An 18,761-nucleotide genomic window follows, 5' to 3' on the forward strand; every position below is an offset into this window, starting at 1 on the left:
GAGCTCAGCTCATGCGCTCAGCCAATGTGTGCGATGAGAATCCAGAAGCAGACTGTGAGGCCCGTGAGTGGCAAGAGAGAACTTTGAAGTCTCACTTTAGTGAATAGCCCTGTAAAACTAAACTACATGGCCAGGGTCCTCATGGCATCATTGGAGTGCTCCTTTACTTGAGGTGTTCTGATCCTCCATGAAAACATACCTTGTTCTTTCTTGAGTATAAACAGTTTTACACATTTATTGGTTTGCTCTCCTGACCACATCCCAGGTTCTTCATTGGGTTTTGTTTTTTGTTTTTTCTTTACCTTTATTGGACAACAGTAGCTTTCTTTTGGACCATTGGCCATTAGTAATTGTCTGCTGTTTTGAGTGTCCTTCTTTTAGAGTTTATAGTAACTGTAGCAGTATACAGTGGAGTGATAATCCAAAATCTCTGTTTTATTCAATAAAGTGAGTATTGTATTCATACAAAGTTAGTGAATTGCAAAAATTTACTCTGTTTTCATATAATTTATTTTGGACTAAAATGTGAAATGTACTGATTATTCACATATTAGTGGCAAACCCTGTGGGATTTATTTACTAAACTGAATTGCAGTGAATCGAAATACGAATTGCAAAATTTAGGCAAAAATAACTGATTTGGAAAAACTCAGCCATAGTCATAGTTTTTTGTTGTTTTTTTGACTAAATTCCGATGTTCATTTGCCAATTCACTACATTTCAATGTTTTCTGAATTGTTTTTTTAAATGGATTGAGCTGATCTAACTCCTATGGATATTTCTAACCAAAGTAATATGGTTTCATTAGTTTTTTTTTTATAAAAATGTCTACTAAAAAAAAACTCTGTGTCTACAGATTAGTTATGCTATACCTTATGACACCTTATACTATAAAGCATTATATATCCATATCAAATGTGGGTTTCAGGATACCGTAGTTTAATTCAAGTAAAAATATCCTAATGTTTGGATATTTTTACTTAAATTTAAGGGTGTAAAAAAAAGGATTATTATTATTTATTTATCTTTAACTAAAGCTAGGCCGTTGCATCTCAGAACACACTCTTGTAGTTTTTAGTGAATTATACATTGGCAACTATGTCAGAATCCTTCCGAGTTCGCTCATTGATGTCGCTAGTGTGTCTAAACTTGGACAGATCTCAATGCATTTGACATTGACCTTGGCAAATAAAGACTGCTAAATTAGCCCAACTTTTTTTTTTCTTTTTATTGCACTAAACACCTGTTCCATGTGCTGCTTGTGTACTTCTTTTTAAACAGTAACTTTTTGTTGCTCGAGTTTGTTCTTTCTGAACTTGTGTGTGTTTGACCTGCATTGCTCTGACACAAAAACTGTAAATGCTATTTTAATATTGCAGCGTTTGTCAGTGGAATCTAGATTTTAACCGCGAGTCTCCTTTGGGTGTTAAGCGATACAAAGTAGATTGTAGTGTGTTATTTGTGTCCTATTCAGGATTACACTTGATTTTGATTTTTTTTATAGAAACATAGAATGTGATGGCAGATAAGAACCATTTGGCCCATCTAGTCTGCCCAATTTTCTAAATACTTTTCTTAGTTCCTGGTCTTATCTTATAGTTAGGATAGCCTTATGCCTATCCCACGCATGCTTAAACTCCTTTACTGTGTTAACCTCTACCACTTCAGCTGGAAGGCTATTCCATGCATTCACTACCCTCTCAGTAAAGTAATACTTCCTGGTATTATTTTTAAACCTTTGTCCCTCTAATTTAAGACTATGTCCTCTTGTTGTGGTAGTTTGTCTTATTTTAAATATAGTCTCCTCCTTTACTGTGTTGATTCCCTTTATGTATTTAAATGTTTCTATCATATCCTCCCTGTCTCGTCTTTCCACCAAGCTATACATGTTAAGATCCTTTAACCTTTCCTGGTAAGTTTTATCCTGCAATCCATGAACCAGTTTAGTAGCCCTTCTCTGAACTCTCTCTAAGGTATCAATATCCTTCTGGAGATACGGTCTCCAGTACTGCGTACAATACTCCAAGTGAGCAAGGATTTATGTGTCTTGTACACTCCAAAACTCAAGAAAGTTGAACAATAACGAGTTCTCGAACCAAGTCCTGATGAAACTAAATCCACCATTTGGAAACATGTAAAACTCTATATACCCACAGATAGTTTGGTTGTACACCTCTTAAGACATTTTTAGCTAATATTAGATACGGGTTGGTTGGAGAAATGATTATATTGTTTTCCCATTCCCTTTGGAGACAATAGATTTTGTATTTTTCTGATTAAGTTTACTAACTGTATGCTTTGGTCTAAGGGAGAAATAAAAATATATATAATATTATAATTATTATTATTTACGAAGCTGGAATTTTATTATTGTTTTTTTTTGTGTTCTTATTTTTATACCGAGAATAGAAGGTATGTCTTAGTCCTTCAATTTCACCACATCCTCTCATAATTATTATTATGAGTTAATATTTATTTGTTGCTTCCACCTTGATTAAGGGCATGTAAATTTGAAAATATACAAATTTTTTTTTTTTTTTTGGTAAGCAAACATAAGTCAAGTTGAGGTCTGTCACACGTCCAGCCCCTGCACATCACCGGTGCCACATATTCTCCCTCCTTCCCCTATATCTTAGTGTAGGGATGTATTCGGATGTATGGCGTGAAGACATTTAAAAGGACAAGTGTGACCGATAATGAAAGATACATGTGGTAATACCTTCTGAACATTCTATATTTTCCGATAGCTGTTGACATTTCTTTTTTTTTTTTTTTTAGATATATATTTTATTTTCCAAATATTTTTCTTTGTTACATCAATACATACATTAACTTTTAGATTGCAAGGAGAAGCTACATTAGGACACATGCAAGGTCATATTACATCGCCTTTCAGACATCACACAGAACGCTCACCACTCACAAACCAACTACAGTAATGAACCACGCAGGGTCTCAAACACAGGCCATGGACCACATTTGCTATATACCATCTGCTCCGAATAGTAGACTCCACGACCACCCTGTGGCTCACTGCGATGTGAACGCCCTGGTGGAAGCAGACAAACAAGTCACAATCCAAACATATGACAAACAAAATGTACCCAAAAAGACCACCAGTATTAAACCACTCACATGACACCCTTCGCGCTACACACTGAGGGACACACATCACAGTGACCATACAGGAGAACCTGATGGTCCCCAGGGAATAGAATAACCATGTACCACAACAAAAGACCTACAACAGGGACTCCAACGAGATGGTAACTCACTTCATTACCCTCCCCTATAGCTATCCCACCACACACATACGTCTTCACTTCTCCAGGAGGTACATACATCGATCATACAAATCCCCAAATTGCGGGAAAAGAGATTTAAACCTGTCCTGATACTTAAGAGTGACCATAAGACCTTAATGTACTCAATAATTGCTTCGGACGTAACTCTGCTCTTTCCGCTAACGCATGATTGTCAGTACTCACATATGAGACAAAGCTAATTCGATGTTTGCCATTACACCGAGACTAAAGTTTATGATAACAGTTTTTGTGAATCAACCGAAAATGTACCCACTTTATATTTTATTATTTTTATATGGAGGCTTGCGCGCCTCATTTACCTGCTTACGTTATCTCAATAAAAACAGATTTACAAAAAAAAAAAACTTTTAGATTGCAAAACATGTAATCAAAATAATTAACTTGTTTCCAAACAAAAAAAATATAAATTAACATGGATTACAGAATTAAAATGCATACGAAAAAGATCACTCCGACACACATTCACTTGCCCCGAGGAATACTATTTGCTTTATTTCTCATTGTCCATATCTATATCTACATTCCTATTTCCTATATTTAACCTACATCCGTTATAACTCATTCATACCTCAGGGGCATTATGCATTGTATTTAATTTTTGTTGACATTTCAATTGTTTCTATTGAGTGCTAATAGCTGCACCTATTGTATGCACCTTGAATATAGACTACAGTGGTTCTCAAGTTACCCACAATATATATTTCCAAATCATCCAATAAACACCGGTAACTGTGTTACTCTTTCACACAAGTTACTCAATCTATGATCAGTTAGTTGGTACTAGAGGGGCCTTGCTGTCAGTTATAAACATTTTATGTATAGTCATTGTTATATTATTCTTATATTTAAATATTAATACATGTATTCATTTTTTCTTTAATTGGGGTTTTCCTATATTTATTGGATTGGGGCTATCACTGTCATAGAAAAGTAAATATAAAAGAAGCCTTTGCTATGATTCGTTGCCATATAATAAGACTTTACAAAGGACACCGGCACCTCCGGCTCTTGAACCTCATCCTAATACTACTTAAATGTATCGATGACATTTTACATTTTGTGTTCTGACGCATGTTCTTTTCAAGTTTTTGTGAATATCCAAGTATTTCGCTTCCTGGATGTTCTACTGATATTATAACCAGGAATAGAAGCCCATGGTAAAATATTTCCTGCGTGCTTAAGGCAAGAACACAAAATAAGATGCCCTTAGAAAAAAACACTACATAAAGAGGAACTATTTGACACAAATGACAGATCTGATCTGCTTTCTGGATATATACACCGACATTCTCTGAAATGTGTCTAAATGTTTGTCTTTGTGCTTTTGCCGTGCAGGACGGAGAATCTTTTGCTGAAGCCAGCTTTGCAATGAACCCTGGCGAGAGGAGGGAATACCTTGACGACCAAGTTACACGCAAGTCTTTCCCCAAGCATCGTCTTATGACCAGTGGACATAGTTCTTTGCAAAGAGATGGGCCTGGTTCATTCCTTTTGGATCTTCCAAATTTTCCTGATCTGTCCAAAGCTGATATAAATGGCCAAAACCCGAACATCCAGGTATTTGCAAATCCTTTTATTTAATTTCTCAGCTTCTTTTTGTTAATTCATTTTTTTCTGTACGATTCCTATTTTGCAATTTTTAAAGGGTCATAATAGTTAGACTTACCTCTGCCACGTTACTGGACAAACGGGTCAAAACATTTATAACGTGATTGACACCACTTCTCCTGTTCCCCGGTCACAATGTGTTAGTCTCCCTCAGGTGGAAAAGGACATCTTAAAGGAGAGAAAATATTGTACAATTCTTGACATTCAGACCTCAATTTAATATTCTTGGATAAGCTTTCCAAATGATTTAATGTGTTTGGATACATTTTTTTAATTATATTTTCAACATATTAAAATATCAAAACATATTATAACATCTATAATAAAATATATCAAACTATTGCAAAATTAAACCATTGATTGTCTTATTAAATCATTTTAAAAGCTCAGCCAAAAATATTAAATAATTTGGAAAGCTTATCCGACAATATTAAATCGTGCACATAGTGTGTCATAGATATTGCAAAATAGTACAAATTCTGCCAAGATGCCCCAGTGAAATACAGAGAATGGCAGTATTTATTTCAGGAGTTTGTCCTAAAGATCACTCAAAAAACTCGGCTCTATCTGTAACATTCTCAGAACGTTAGATTTATGAATGTTTGTCAGACTTCATTGTTAGAAAGTGACGATTATTCTTGTCTCAATGTGAAATCTATTAACTTTATGATTTGTAAGCTTACTTGCAATATTTACGACAAACTCCCCTAGTTAGGGGAAAACACAAACTAAATCAAGCATGTCTGTCTTTATAAAAATAAAACTTGTAACTTTGAACAAATCAACATTACAGCCCGTTGTAGTGGTCATGGTGCCTGAAGTTCCATGGTTTCCTCCCACTGTAAGTAGTCAAACCATATGTGAACAGTTTGACAGCTTACTTGGGGTCTGCAGGAGAAGATGATCGGTTGCCAGTGGACCCCCAGGTAAGTTGTCACAATATTCGCAAATGGTTTGACTACTTACCTTATGTAGGTGCAAACGTACTCCTTGCATCATAGACACTACCGCGAGCTATAGTGTTAATATGTGCGTAAAATCTATTTATTTTAGTTATCATTTTTTATTTAATTATATTTGATTTGTGTTTTAACTTGTCTTGGAATGCTTTTTGTAGCCTGTTTGAGATTTCTGTACAGTCTTGAATTCTAGATATTTTTGCTTGTTAGTAATTTTGTAAAATCTGGTAATTGTTTTCCTCGTTACTTTTATAACTCTGTGACATCAGTTTATTTGTATCTATCTTGCGTACAGCTGTATGCTCATCACTGCACATGCTTAATATGATACTGGTAACATGAATGTCAATGCAGTGTGTTCTCTGCTTGCGTGACATACACCTGCCAATGGTTTCATTTCAATGGACGCCAGTTTGGCGTAGTACAGCACATGCAGAGCTACCTTTAACCATTCCTTGTTTTGGTGTTATCATAGGGTTATCATAGATGAATCACGAGCTGCAAAAAATATACTAGATTTACATTTGAAAATTTGAAAATATTATTTATGTGGAGTTAGATCAGCGGTTCCCAAACTGTGTGCCACTGCGCCTCATGGGTGATTATAGCACCGGGGAAACATTACTGCTGAACAGAGGCCCAGTCGGGTGCTGCAATCCTTTAAGACCGCTTTAAGACTTCCTCCCAGCACCATGCAGGGAGACAGCGCATGTATGTATGAGTGTGTGTGTGTATATGTATGAGTGTGTGTGTGTGTGTTCGTATGTATGAGTGTGTGTGTGTGTGTGTGTATGTATGAGTGTGTGTGTCAGGGTGTGTATGTGTGTGTGTGTGTGTGTGTGTCAGGGTGTGCATCTGTGTGTGTGTCTGGTTGTGCTTCTGTATGTGTGTATATATGTCAGTGTGCTTCTGTGTCAGTGCGTGTTTGTGTGTGCGCATACATCTGTGTGTCAGGATATGCGTATGTGTATGTGCATCTGTGTGTCATTGTGTGTGTTTTTAGGTCAATGTGTGTATCTGTATCATGGTGAGTGCATGTATCAATGTTTGTGTGTGTCAGGGTGCGTGTGTCTATGTGTCTGTGTGTATCTATGTGTGTGTATGTGTCGGTGTCCATATGAATTTGTGTGTATGTATATCTGTGTAAGTATGTATGTATGTGGTAGTGTATGTGCATACACCCAAGCAGTCGTACACCAGCACAACATACAAACACACTCCTGCAATCTAACACAAATATTACATACAAACACACCCCTGCATTCAAACTCCAAAAGGATATACAAACACACCCCTTCACTCAAACACAAATACTTCACACAAATGTACACCTGCATTTAAAAGTGAACATAATATTCAAACACACGCCTGCAATAAAACGCAAACATTACATACAAACACACCACTGTTTTAAAACACTAAAACTATATACAAGCACCCCTTCAAACACCAACACTGTACATTACACTATAGCACCAGTAAATGCTGCAGCGCTGTACAGATATACAACCTAGAAATTTTGACTTGGGGTGCCTTGGAAAAATGCTGAATTATTAAAGGGAAACTCCAGTGCCAGGAAAACAATCAGTTTTCCTGGCACTGGAGGGTCCCTCTCCCTCCCACCCCCCAATACCCGGTTACTGAAGGGGTGAAAACCCCTTCAGTCACTTACCTCAGGCAGCGACATGTCCCACATCGCTGCCTGCTCCTCCCCCGCCGCTCCACCTTCTTCCTCCGTCAGCCGGTGGGCGAGACTGATCCCGCCCACCGGCCGAGGAGACCTAATGCGCACCCAATAGGAAAGCATTGAAAAATGAATTTCAATGCTTCCCTATGGGGAATAGAGCGACGCTGGAGGTCCTCACACAGCGTGAGGACGTCCAGCGACGCTCTAGCACAGGTTTCCTGTGCTATGAGTCAGGAAGTTCCCTCTAGTGGCTGTCTAGCAGACAGCCACTAGGGGAGGACTTAACCCTGCAAGGTAATTATTGCAGTTTATAAAAAAACTGCAATAATTACACTTGCAGGGTTAAGGGTAGTGGGAGTTGGCACCCAGACCACTCCAATGGGCAGAAATGGTCTGGGTGCCTGGAGTGTCCCTTTAAGGGCGCCAAGTTGAACCTAAAAAGTTTGGGAACCACTGAGTTAGATCATTGTTGAAAGGATATAGTTCTCTTTACTTTAGTATTAAGGTTTTTTTTTACATGTGTGACATGTCATGATTCCCTTTTATTCCAGAAGTTTGGTCCTTAAGGGGTTAAACACAAATGTTGCCTCCATCTTGGTCTGCCTGTTGGTCATTGTAGCACCTGGCAGTCAGAATAGAGAGAGTGTACAGAGAAGAGGAGAAATGAAACAATGTGTCTTTTTCTCCTCCTCATTTGTAACATGTGCCCTGAGCTGGATTGTGGTGTTTGTAGTTTCCTAATTCTTCAATATAAATTTTGTATTAAATAGAGCATCGCATTAAATCGGTTCAAACACTTGTGTCAGGGCTGATGTTTTTGTATTATTCTGTGGTGTACTTTCTAGGGAACCGGTGATTCCCTTTTAATATACATACAACTGAATGGGTAATAAGTTAACCTTTTAAAGCATATAATAAAAAAATTATTATAAAACCTAGATCATTCATTACATTTCCACCTGCAGGGCGATATTCTAATAAAAACAGTTGTTTCGGACAAATCGATTCATCCGACAAAAAGTGGTTTGTTCGGGTAGTCCATATGGCCATATTGTGGTATTGATGAATTTCATCCATGCAAACGATTCGGAAAACAATCTAAATATTATGTCTACATTTCGTAGTGCTCTTTTCCCGACACTTGATTCACAGATCAAGTGAGGAGATTTTTTATTTCTCCTTTTTTTTCACCAACTGGGCACTTCTCATTTGATCTATGAATAAAATTGAAATTTAGTGGAAATTCATCTTTTTGTAAGTCATCTCTTTTTTTTACAAAACCCTGAATCAAGCATCAAATGAAATAGTTTATGTAATTTTCAGTTATTTCATGATACATAAATATGGCAATTCGGGAGATACACTTATCGGACAACCTGCTGATTGCTCAAAATGTGGACAAATCTTAGTTCGTTTGAAACCGAATGCACAATCAATGCAAATACTAGCAATGTGTATCTATGAGATGCTACTCTTTGTAAAGTAATGCCAAATCATGTTTGACAGGTGCAGTTTATTCAAAGTGTATCTTGTAAAAATCCTGGTCAGAAAACTCATTTGCATTCAACTAGAAAGTGAAGGTTTGCTCACCCGAACTCCCAGCAGTATGTGTCATGTATACTAAATGTAGTGTATACAGAGCGTTCACATAGATGGAAAGGTGATTACATTATTATTATTATTATTATTATTATTATTATTATGATATTTATAGAGCGCCGTCAAATTCCGCAGCGCTTTACAATGAGTGGATGAACAGACATGTAGTTGTAACCAGACAGGTTGGACACACAGGAACAGAGGGGTTGAGGGCCCTGCTCAATGGGCTTACATGCTAGAGGGAGTGGGGTAAAATGACACAAAAGGTAAGGATAGTATTAGACTAGTGACAGTTGCAGAAGAGGAATCAGTTGGGAGCTATTAACAGTTTAATTGATACGCTTTTATGAAGAAGTGGGTTTTTAACGATTTTTTGAAGGAGTGGAGACTGGGTGAGCATCTAGCGGAGGAGGGAAGCGAGTTCCATAGGAATGGTGCAGCCCTCGAGAAATCTTGAAGGTGAGCATCAGAGGTGTGAGTACGGACAGAAGATAGACGTACATCTTCAGCAGATCGTAAGGGCCTAGATCATAGATCCACTAAACTGAAAGCAGCATCTTCTCTTGTGGGGTGTCTTTTCCATGAACCCCTTGCAACCCTACCTACCCTGAGGACATCTCTCTCTGTGATGGTGCTTGGAGGAAGAGAGTAATTCATATTATTCTGCACTATTGAGTTCTGGTTGAGTTTTCAGCTCCTGGCAGTTGGACCTACAGAAACAAGTCAACTCTTCCATGTTCGTAAAAGTACAAAATGGGGGATGTATGGAAGATTCCGCAAGACCACTGGATCTTCCATTTGTTGTGCTCGCCATAGGTGCACACCCCAAGAAGACGCCTGTTAACATCAGCTGCTCAAATGACAAAAAATATGTAATGCCAAACCATGGTGTCAGAAGCTGTGTGGAGCTTTTTGACACATTTTTCCAAAGATTTGGTTGGTCATAAGGTACAGTAACCTCTATTTGATCATATGACATATTTTGATCATGTCGCAATTCCAGTGTAATTCCGATGCAGTCCGAAGGAGTTTATCATAAAGATTCTATCATTACATAAAAAAAAAAAAATAAACCTCAAAAGTGATAGCACTGCTTAAAATCGGAATTCCTGCAAATCCACTGAAACAAAGGCAGTGCTTTAGAAAAATGCTGGACATATGCTCACTCTACCTAATTGGAATTCCAGATCCCGAGGCTGGATTAAAATCTGCCGTTTAAATCTGTTTCGTATTGAATTCCCCGCTGCTCTGCAAACCAGGGAGGGAGTTGAAAGGATTGCTGAACTGCTTATGTAAGCCCCGTACTTTCATCATTACCATATATCCAAATAAGTAGTTCTTATAACACACAGCTCTTCCCTGGCAGTTTATCTAGAATTGCTCAATGTCTGCAGACGTCATTCCCATGACAGATGAAGTGCAAATGTGTCCTACACTGCTTAAATTGTCCATTACTTTGATACAAATGTTGCACGCCACGAAGAGATGGACCTGCGTTGATTTATCACTTTTACTCCTCTTTTATGGTTATTAAAGTGAACCCCGTCATATGAATTCTTAGTACCTAAAGTGCTATATTAATAAAGGAAAGTGCACTCTGCCTCAGAAAAGCATATGTTGTTGCCTTGGTAGTCCCTCATCATCTTAGCTTTTTTAAAAATAAATAAAGATTCATGGATTTTCCACTCGCCAGTATAAGCTGATCGACGTCTTAGTGGCTCTTTTTTATTTGTTGCCTAGCACTGAAACCATTAAAGGGACACTATTGTCACCAGAACTCTTTTAGCTTAATGAAGCAGTTTTGGTGAATAGATCATGTCCCTGCAGTTTCACTGCTCAATTCTCTGTCATTTAGGAGTAAAACTGTTCATGCCGTCCTGCTCACACCTCCCGGCATGTGACTTACACAGCCTTCCTAAACACTTCCTGTAAAGAGTCATCTAATGTTTGCAAATCCTTTATTGCAATTTCTTATCTCAAACTCTGTTAATAGCTTGCTAGACCCTACAGGAGCCTCCTGTATGTAATTATAGTTCAATTTACAGAGCTGGAGATAAAAACTTTTAAAGTAGTGGGGGGGGGGGGGGGGGATTGTTGCAAGGGCTGCATAAACAGAAACAAAAGTGTTTTAACTCCTAAATGGGAGTGAATTGTGCAGTGAAACTTCAGAGGCCTGATCTATGTACATAAACTGCCTAATTTATCTAAAGTTGTTTTGGTAACTATAGTGTCCATTTAAGAAAGTAACCCCACCGCAAAGTTTACATAGCTTATCTTTGTGTAATTTGGCTCAGAGGCCAGAAATTTAGCCCAGGACTGCCAAGTGAGACCTAAATAAAAACCACAAATGTCAACCAATCAGAGTTACAACTTACAGAGTTAAAGGGAACATACAGTCATGAAAATAACAAGGTTTACTTACCTTTCTTCAAGTGCTCGGACTCCTTTACTGCAGCCTCCGCTCCGCCTCCAAACTGACAAAACCCAGTCTATTGCTTCTTATCGAGAAAACGCTGCGCTTCTCCAATGAATTCCATTTTCTTGGATGCCAGAACCAAATTTCACTGGGTAATGGAGGAAGAAGCGCCTCTAGTGGCTGTCAAGAAGACAGCCACTTGGGGTATATTTAACCCTGCAAAGTAAACTTTTAAATATCGACAAACTGCAATTCTTTCCATTATAGGGTTAAAAGGACAGGAACACTCACAGGGTTATTACAATTTATATATCTCCAATATGTAATATTTTTACATACAGAACCTGCAGTGAGTTCAATACATGGATTCCACATGAGTAAATGGGATTTAGTCAGCAAAGACATGGGGGACTCGGAGGGAAATAACCTGGTAACAGGGAATCGTGGGATTTGGTATAAAAAGACAATTACTCTCTTACAGCTTATACTTAAAACTATTTAAAGTAATTTGGGAATTGACCTCCCCGATTCAGTAGATTGTCTCCAGCTTGCGTGCTAGTGAAAATTGCACCTGGCGAGTCAGACACGATGCAGCAGCTGACGAGTGAATGATCATGTTAATCTTTTTATTCAGTCACAGGTCAAGGATATTCCTCTATGCATCCTTATCTGCATTAAACCAAACTGCGCAGATTGAAACTGAGCAGGCGTTGACGTAAGCAGATAATAATTTTGTGTTAGGGTACCAGACATCACAGCTTTTAAGTCTGCTTCAGAAGTGTAGCAGACTGTTCTGGCAGTAGAACGGTTAGAATGACAGCAAATATTAGTGCATTGTCTTAAGAGCAGAGGAATGCTGTGGTTGTGCTTACTGTGTAATTGTACATTACTGTCTCTTTTTGAAATGTCATCGTTTTTATAAGGCTGCAGAGGTTGCCCAGGGCCGAGCAGATCATTTTTACACTAAAGATGAATTCCGGTAAATTAATTTGGCAGAGTTCCTTGTTGTATAGCCGTAAAGCTTTTCAGACCTCGCTTATCTATGTAGATTTTCTGTGTGTTGGCTCAGGGATTTAGTCATTAAACATTAAATTATAAACATTGTAAGCATTGCATGGAAAACCGAGTGTAAAATTGCACGTAGGTGAAAAGTGTTAAAGTAGAAAAATTCTCTGGCTGAGTTAAAGCCACAACTCGGCTATAATAGGCACAATGATGTAATTTGTTATTTTAAATTTACTAAAATGTTTTATTTTTCACTGTAAAAAACTAAAGACATGTATGTAGATGTGGAATGTGTGTTGCTTGTTTGATCAGATAATAAGTTAATACATTATGTGCAGACCTTCACCACACACATCATGGAGTCCTGAACTAGCACAAACAACTGCACCCTACACGCATTCTAAAAAAAGAATTAAAAAGATAAAATAGCAAAACAATTACAGGTTTATTCCCTAAAATGAGAATTCAAAGGGAATTTCAATTTGAAGGCCAGTGTAGCTAAACTGAAAGTGTATCTGACTCAGATTTGATTGATTATAGTGTTGACCCAGTCAATAGACATACTGAGACAACATAAGGACTAGTTTGTCTCTAGACAAATTCCTACGCCTGCCACTTCTAGTCACAGGGCAGAGTGACCGTCATCTAGAAGTGTCAATCATCCCCAGCCATCAGCGGTAATGGCTGCAGGGAATTGGTTCTGTCTATGGAGGATGCCAGGTTCAGGTAAGTAAATCTAACCTTCCCCGGCCACCGGACCACCAGCAGCGATGTCCCCGTCGGAGGTCTTTGCAAATTCCGCAAACTAAGAATAAGACTGTCAATCTATGAAACTGGGAAAGCACTGTGTGTACAGAGATATAATTCTGGAATATCTTTGTGTAAATGGTATAGGGCAGGGGGTAGGCAACCCTTGGCACTTCAGATGTTGTGGACTACATCCCCCATAATGCTCTTACACCCATAATGCTGGCAAAGCATTGTGGGAGGTGTAGTCCAAAACATCTGCAGTGCTGAAGGTTGCCTATGCCTGGTATAGGGTTAGCCTTGTGTAAAATTGATGAATGTTTTGTGCTTGATTATGTTGCGGTCACCGGCCCGCCGAGCCTCACGGTCGTGCCCGACCGGCACGACCGCTCCGACTACACGAGCTTACCTGCTCGTCGGCGAGCCGGGAACCGCGCACGTAGTTCTTCCGGGCATCACGCCCGAATCCAATATGGCGCCGACCACGTGGTCGCGTCTATGGATAGCCCCGCCCCCGAGAATTATACTAACGTGTGCGTGACGTCACGACGTCAACGCACACGCACGTTCTGGGGTCAGAGGTCGCCCTCTGACCAATCATAGCTTAGAGAGGGGTATTTAAACCCCTAATTCACCCTAGTACTTTGCCATGTCGTGGTTTCAGTTTCCTGGTTCCCTGAAAGTGCTATTCTCGTGTTTCTGATTTCCTGGTATCCTGATCCTTGGCGTTTCCCTGGTTATTCTGATCTCTGGTTTCCCTGACTTGGCTTGTCTTATCGGTATTGAGTATTTTCTGGCTTCCTTGACCTCGGCTTTCCCTTTGACCATTCTCTGTCTCTAGCGTATTAGTCCGGCCATTCTAAGGTCCGGTTTACGCTCTATCCTGTTATTTTCCTTTTCTTTCTTATGTATATATTTACATAGTTTCTGCGTGCTGGACCACATTACTAGTCGTGACATTACGACATGGCCATGGATCCTGCAGAACTATGCAAACATATGATTGCCTGTGAAAATAGGGTGGAGGATATGGACCACAGATTAGACCAATTTGCCCAGGCATTTCAGACCTTGCTCCAGAGGACTGCCTATTTAGAGGTCCCTCCTGTACCACCTGTGGTTCCGCCACCTGTAGTGGTTCCCGTACCACATAAACCACCGTCCATAACCTTGTCACCGCCCCCTCGTTATGGAGGTGATTCTAAGGAGTTCAGAGGTTTTTTAAACCAAATAGAATACCACTTTGAGGCCTCCCCAGGTTCCTTCCCAACAGATAGATCTAAAATAGGCTATCTGATGAACCAATTAACTGGAAAAGCCTTGACTTGGGCTAACCCCTTATGGGAAAGTGGTGACGCAGTAGCCCGTGATTACAGTACCTTTCTTACGGCCTTTAAGGCTACATTTGAACCTAAAGGCAGGGAGAAGAACGCTGCCAAAGCCCTTATGAGAATCAAGCAAGGCAGTCGTTTTGTAGCCGATTATGCAATAGAGTTCAGGACCTTAGCGTCTGAGGTTGATTGGACCAATAGCGGTCTGGTGGCTGCTTTCTCTGAAGGTTTAGCTGAGAATATACAAGATGAGACTGCAGCTAGAGACCTTCCGGTTAATCTTAATGAGTTTATTGCCTACATGATAGACATTGATAACCGGCTCAGAGAGAGAGAGAAAAACAAACAACGTAACAGACGTTCTAATTTGTCCATAGCTCCTCGTTTCTCTAACCCAGTGGTGAGTAGCCAAACGCCTCTTCCAGAACCTGAACCCATGCAATTGGGTAGTGCTAAACTCACTGAGGCAGAGAGACAACACAGACGTAACGAGGGGTTATGTATGTATTGTGGCAAGAAGGGACATCTAAGATCGTCATGCCCGGTTCGGCCGGAAAACTTGCACACCTAAGGCACGTACGGGGACCGACCTTAGGTGTGATGTATATGTCCCCTAAATTGACTAAGAACCGTTTCCTTATCAAAGTAACCTTATCTTTCGAGAACACTGCTGTTCAGTGTGAGGCTATGATTGACTCTGGGGCAGCGGAGAATTTCCTAGACAAAGAATTCTCTGCAAAACATCTCCTGCCCTTAAGACATAAAGAGAAACCTATAGCAGTCGAGGCCATTGATGGAAGGCCTCTTACCCAGCCTTTCATCACACACGAAACTCTGCCAATCACTGTTTCAGTGGGTATTCTCCACTCTGAAGAAATGACCTTTCAAATCATATCTTCACCTACAGTTCCGATAATACTCGGTTTCCCTTGGCTCCTGAAACACAATCAACGTTTGGATTGGATTGAAGGAGAGATTGTGAGTTGGGGTGAGAGATGCAAAGGTGTTTGCTTTAAGCAAATCCCACAACCTATTGACACCATTAATGTTCCTGTTACACCTCCCTTGACTACACAAATTCCTCAGCAGTATATGGATTTGAAAGAGGTATTTAACAAGGTCCAGTCAGAAGGGTTACCTCCTCATAGACCTTATGACTGTACTATAAACTTATTACCAGGGACTATGCCTCACAAGGGAGGAGTCTATGCCTTGTCCCCCCAGGAAAATCTTTGTTTGGAGGAATATATTAAGGATGCTCTCAGAAAGGGTCATATCCGTAGGTCCTCCTCACCAGCCGGGGCTGGATTCTTCTTTGTCTCTAAAAAAGAAGGAGACCTACGCCCTTGTATTGATTATAGGGGTTTGAATAGGATTACCATAAAAAATGCCTACCCTATTCCCCTTATATCAGAGCTATTTGACAGATTGAAGGGAGCTCGAGTCTTTACCAAGCTCGATCTCCGAAGTGCATACAATCTAGTCAGGATTAAGGACGGTCACGAATGGAAGACCGCATTTAACACCAGAATGGGACATTACGAATACCTGGTTATGCCGTTTGGATTATGTAACGCTCCAGCGGTATTCCAGGATTTTATTAACGATGTCCTAAGAGAGTACCTTCACATGTTCGTTCTAGTGTATTTGGACGACATTCTCATCTATTCCCCAGACCTAGAGACACATCACGAACATGTGAGAATTGTACTGAAAACCCTGTTGCAGAACGGCCTTTACTGTAAACTGGAGAAATGCCAGTTTGACCAAACGGAGATACAATTCCTTGGATACGTTATATCTCCGTCTGGTTTCCAGATGGATCCTCGCAAACTGGAGGCAGTCTTACAGTGGCCATTACCCAAGGGCCTTAAAGCTACTCAACGCTTTATAGGTTTTGCGAATTACTACCGCAAATTCATAAGGGGATTTTCCTCCGTGATTTCCCCTATAACCAATTTAACAAAAAAAGGAGCAAATTGTTTATCTTGGCCCAAAGAAGCAAGAGAGGCATTTGAACGATTAAAATCTTTATTTTCCTCAGCACCTGTCCTGACCCATCCTGATCCATCCAAACCATTTATCCTAGAGGTGAATGCATCAGAGACAGGAGTTGGAGCCATTCTGTCTCAAAGAGAAAGTCCTGATACGCCTTTACATCCCTGTGGATTTTACTCTCGCAAACTCACACCTGCAGAGAGGAATTACGACATAGGGAATAGGGAACTTTTGGCCATTGTACTTGCCCTTAAGGAATGGAGGCATCTCTTGGAAGGTTCCAAAGAGCCACTTTTGATCTTTACTGATCATAAGAATTTGGCTTATATTGGGGACGCTAAGAGACTGTCCTCTCGTCAGGCTAGGTGGTCATTGTTCCTCTCCCGATTCAATTTCGTAATTACATACAGACCTGGTACTAAAAACACCAAGGCGGATGCACTTTCTCGGCAGTTTGAGACAGATGAAGTTCCAGAACAGGTGATATATCCTATTGTACCTCCTGAATGCCTCATTGCCACTACAGTTTCCGAAGTGTCTTCTCCACTCTTCTGTGCCATAATAGCAGATCAAACTCAGGCACCTGTGGGAAAACCTCCGGACAAACTGTATGTGTCACCTCAGTTTCGAAAGAAGGTACTAGATTTGTTCCATGACAACCTCACAGCGGGCCATCCTGGAGTCCATAAAACTCTCTCTGCCGTCTCCAGGAGATTTTGGTGGCCTGCTCTTAGAAACGATATCAAAGATTATGTTGGGGCATGTCAAATATGTGCCGTTTCTAAAGTTCCTCCTAGGTCACCTCCTGGACTGTTACAACCACTGCCCATACCTAGTGCTCCATGGACCCACTTGGCCATGGATTTCATTGTGGATCTACCCAGTTCAAACGGGTTTAATACAGTCCTTATGGTTATTGATAGATTCACGAAGATGGCACATTTCGTCCCACTTAAATTACCATCTGCTCAAGATCTAGTTCAAATATTCTTGAGAGAGATCTTTCGGTTGCACGGTGTACCCAAAAGCATAGTATCTGACAGAGGTACCCAGTTTGTTTCTAGGTTTTGGCGTTCCTTTTGCAAACAATTGGGCGTCGAACTCTCCTTTTCGTCAGCATATCACCCTCAAACAAATGGAGCAGCAGAGAGGGTGAATCAGTCTTTAGAAGCCTATTTACGTTGCTTTATAAATGCCAATCAATCTAACTGGTATGAGCTCTTACCCATGGCTGAGTTCGCCAGAAACAACGCCACTCATGAATCTTCTAATCACAGTCCATTCTTTGTTAATCAGGGTTATCACCCCACTGTTTTACCTTATGCATTCTCAGACACAGAAATCCCCGCTTTGAACACCCGTTTAGAATCGATTCATGATACCTGGGATTCCGTCCATTCAGCTCTGCAAAAAGCCTCATTACGAGCAAAGGTCCAAGCTGACAAGAAACGGGGCGCTAATCCTGTCTATCTTCCAGGTGACAGGGTGTGGCTCTCCACAAGACATATCAAGCTTAAGGTCCCGTCCATGAAATTTGCCCCTCGGTACATTGGTCCCTTTCGAGTTACCCAACGTATTAATCCAGTGACCTATACCTTAGCACTACCGGCTCATATGAGAATAGCGAATACTTTCCATGTGTCTCTGCTCAAGCCCCTTACTTGCAATCGCTACACCAGGGTATCCACTCCTCCTCCGCCCTTGGTAGTGGGTGATCAAGAAGAATACGAAGTCCGTTCTATCATAGACTCCAAATTATCCAGAGGTGTCTTGTCCTATCTCGTTGACTGGAAGGGTTATGGTCCCGAGGAACGTTGTTGGGTTCCTGCTGACCGGGTCCATGCGCCCCGTCTTATCCGGTCATTTCACAACCGCTTTCCTCTTAAGCCGGGTCCTTCCCGCCCGGTGCGCGGTCTTCGAGTGGGGGGTACTGTTGCGGTCACCGGCCCGCCGAGCCTCACGGTCGTGCCCGACCGGCACGACCGCTCCGACTACACGAGCTTACCTGCTCGTCGGCGAGCCGGGAACCGCGCACGTAGTTCTTCCGGGCATCACGCCCGAATCCAATATGGCGCCGACCACGTG

General features: G+C 40.5%; 1 protein-coding gene across 1 annotated transcript in view; it reads left to right on the plus strand.

Annotated features, from left to right (window-relative positions):
• Positions 1 to 18,761, plus strand: part of ISM1 (isthmin 1) — a 56,355-nt gene that overhangs the window by 22,441 nt on the left and 15,153 nt on the right. Inside the window, exon 2 of the mRNA XM_063444029.1 lies at positions 4,662 to 4,883. Coding sequence (XP_063300099.1) covers positions 4,662 to 4,883 — 222 coding nt within the window. The remainder of the gene's footprint in view (positions 1 to 4,661; positions 4,884 to 18,761) is intronic.

Source organism: Pelobates fuscus, chromosome 2 (genome assembly GCF_036172605.1).
Source record: "Pelobates fuscus isolate aPelFus1 chromosome 2, aPelFus1.pri, whole genome shotgun sequence".
In the NCBI taxonomy this organism is placed as follows: domain Eukaryota; kingdom Metazoa; phylum Chordata; class Amphibia; order Anura; family Pelobatidae; genus Pelobates; species Pelobates fuscus.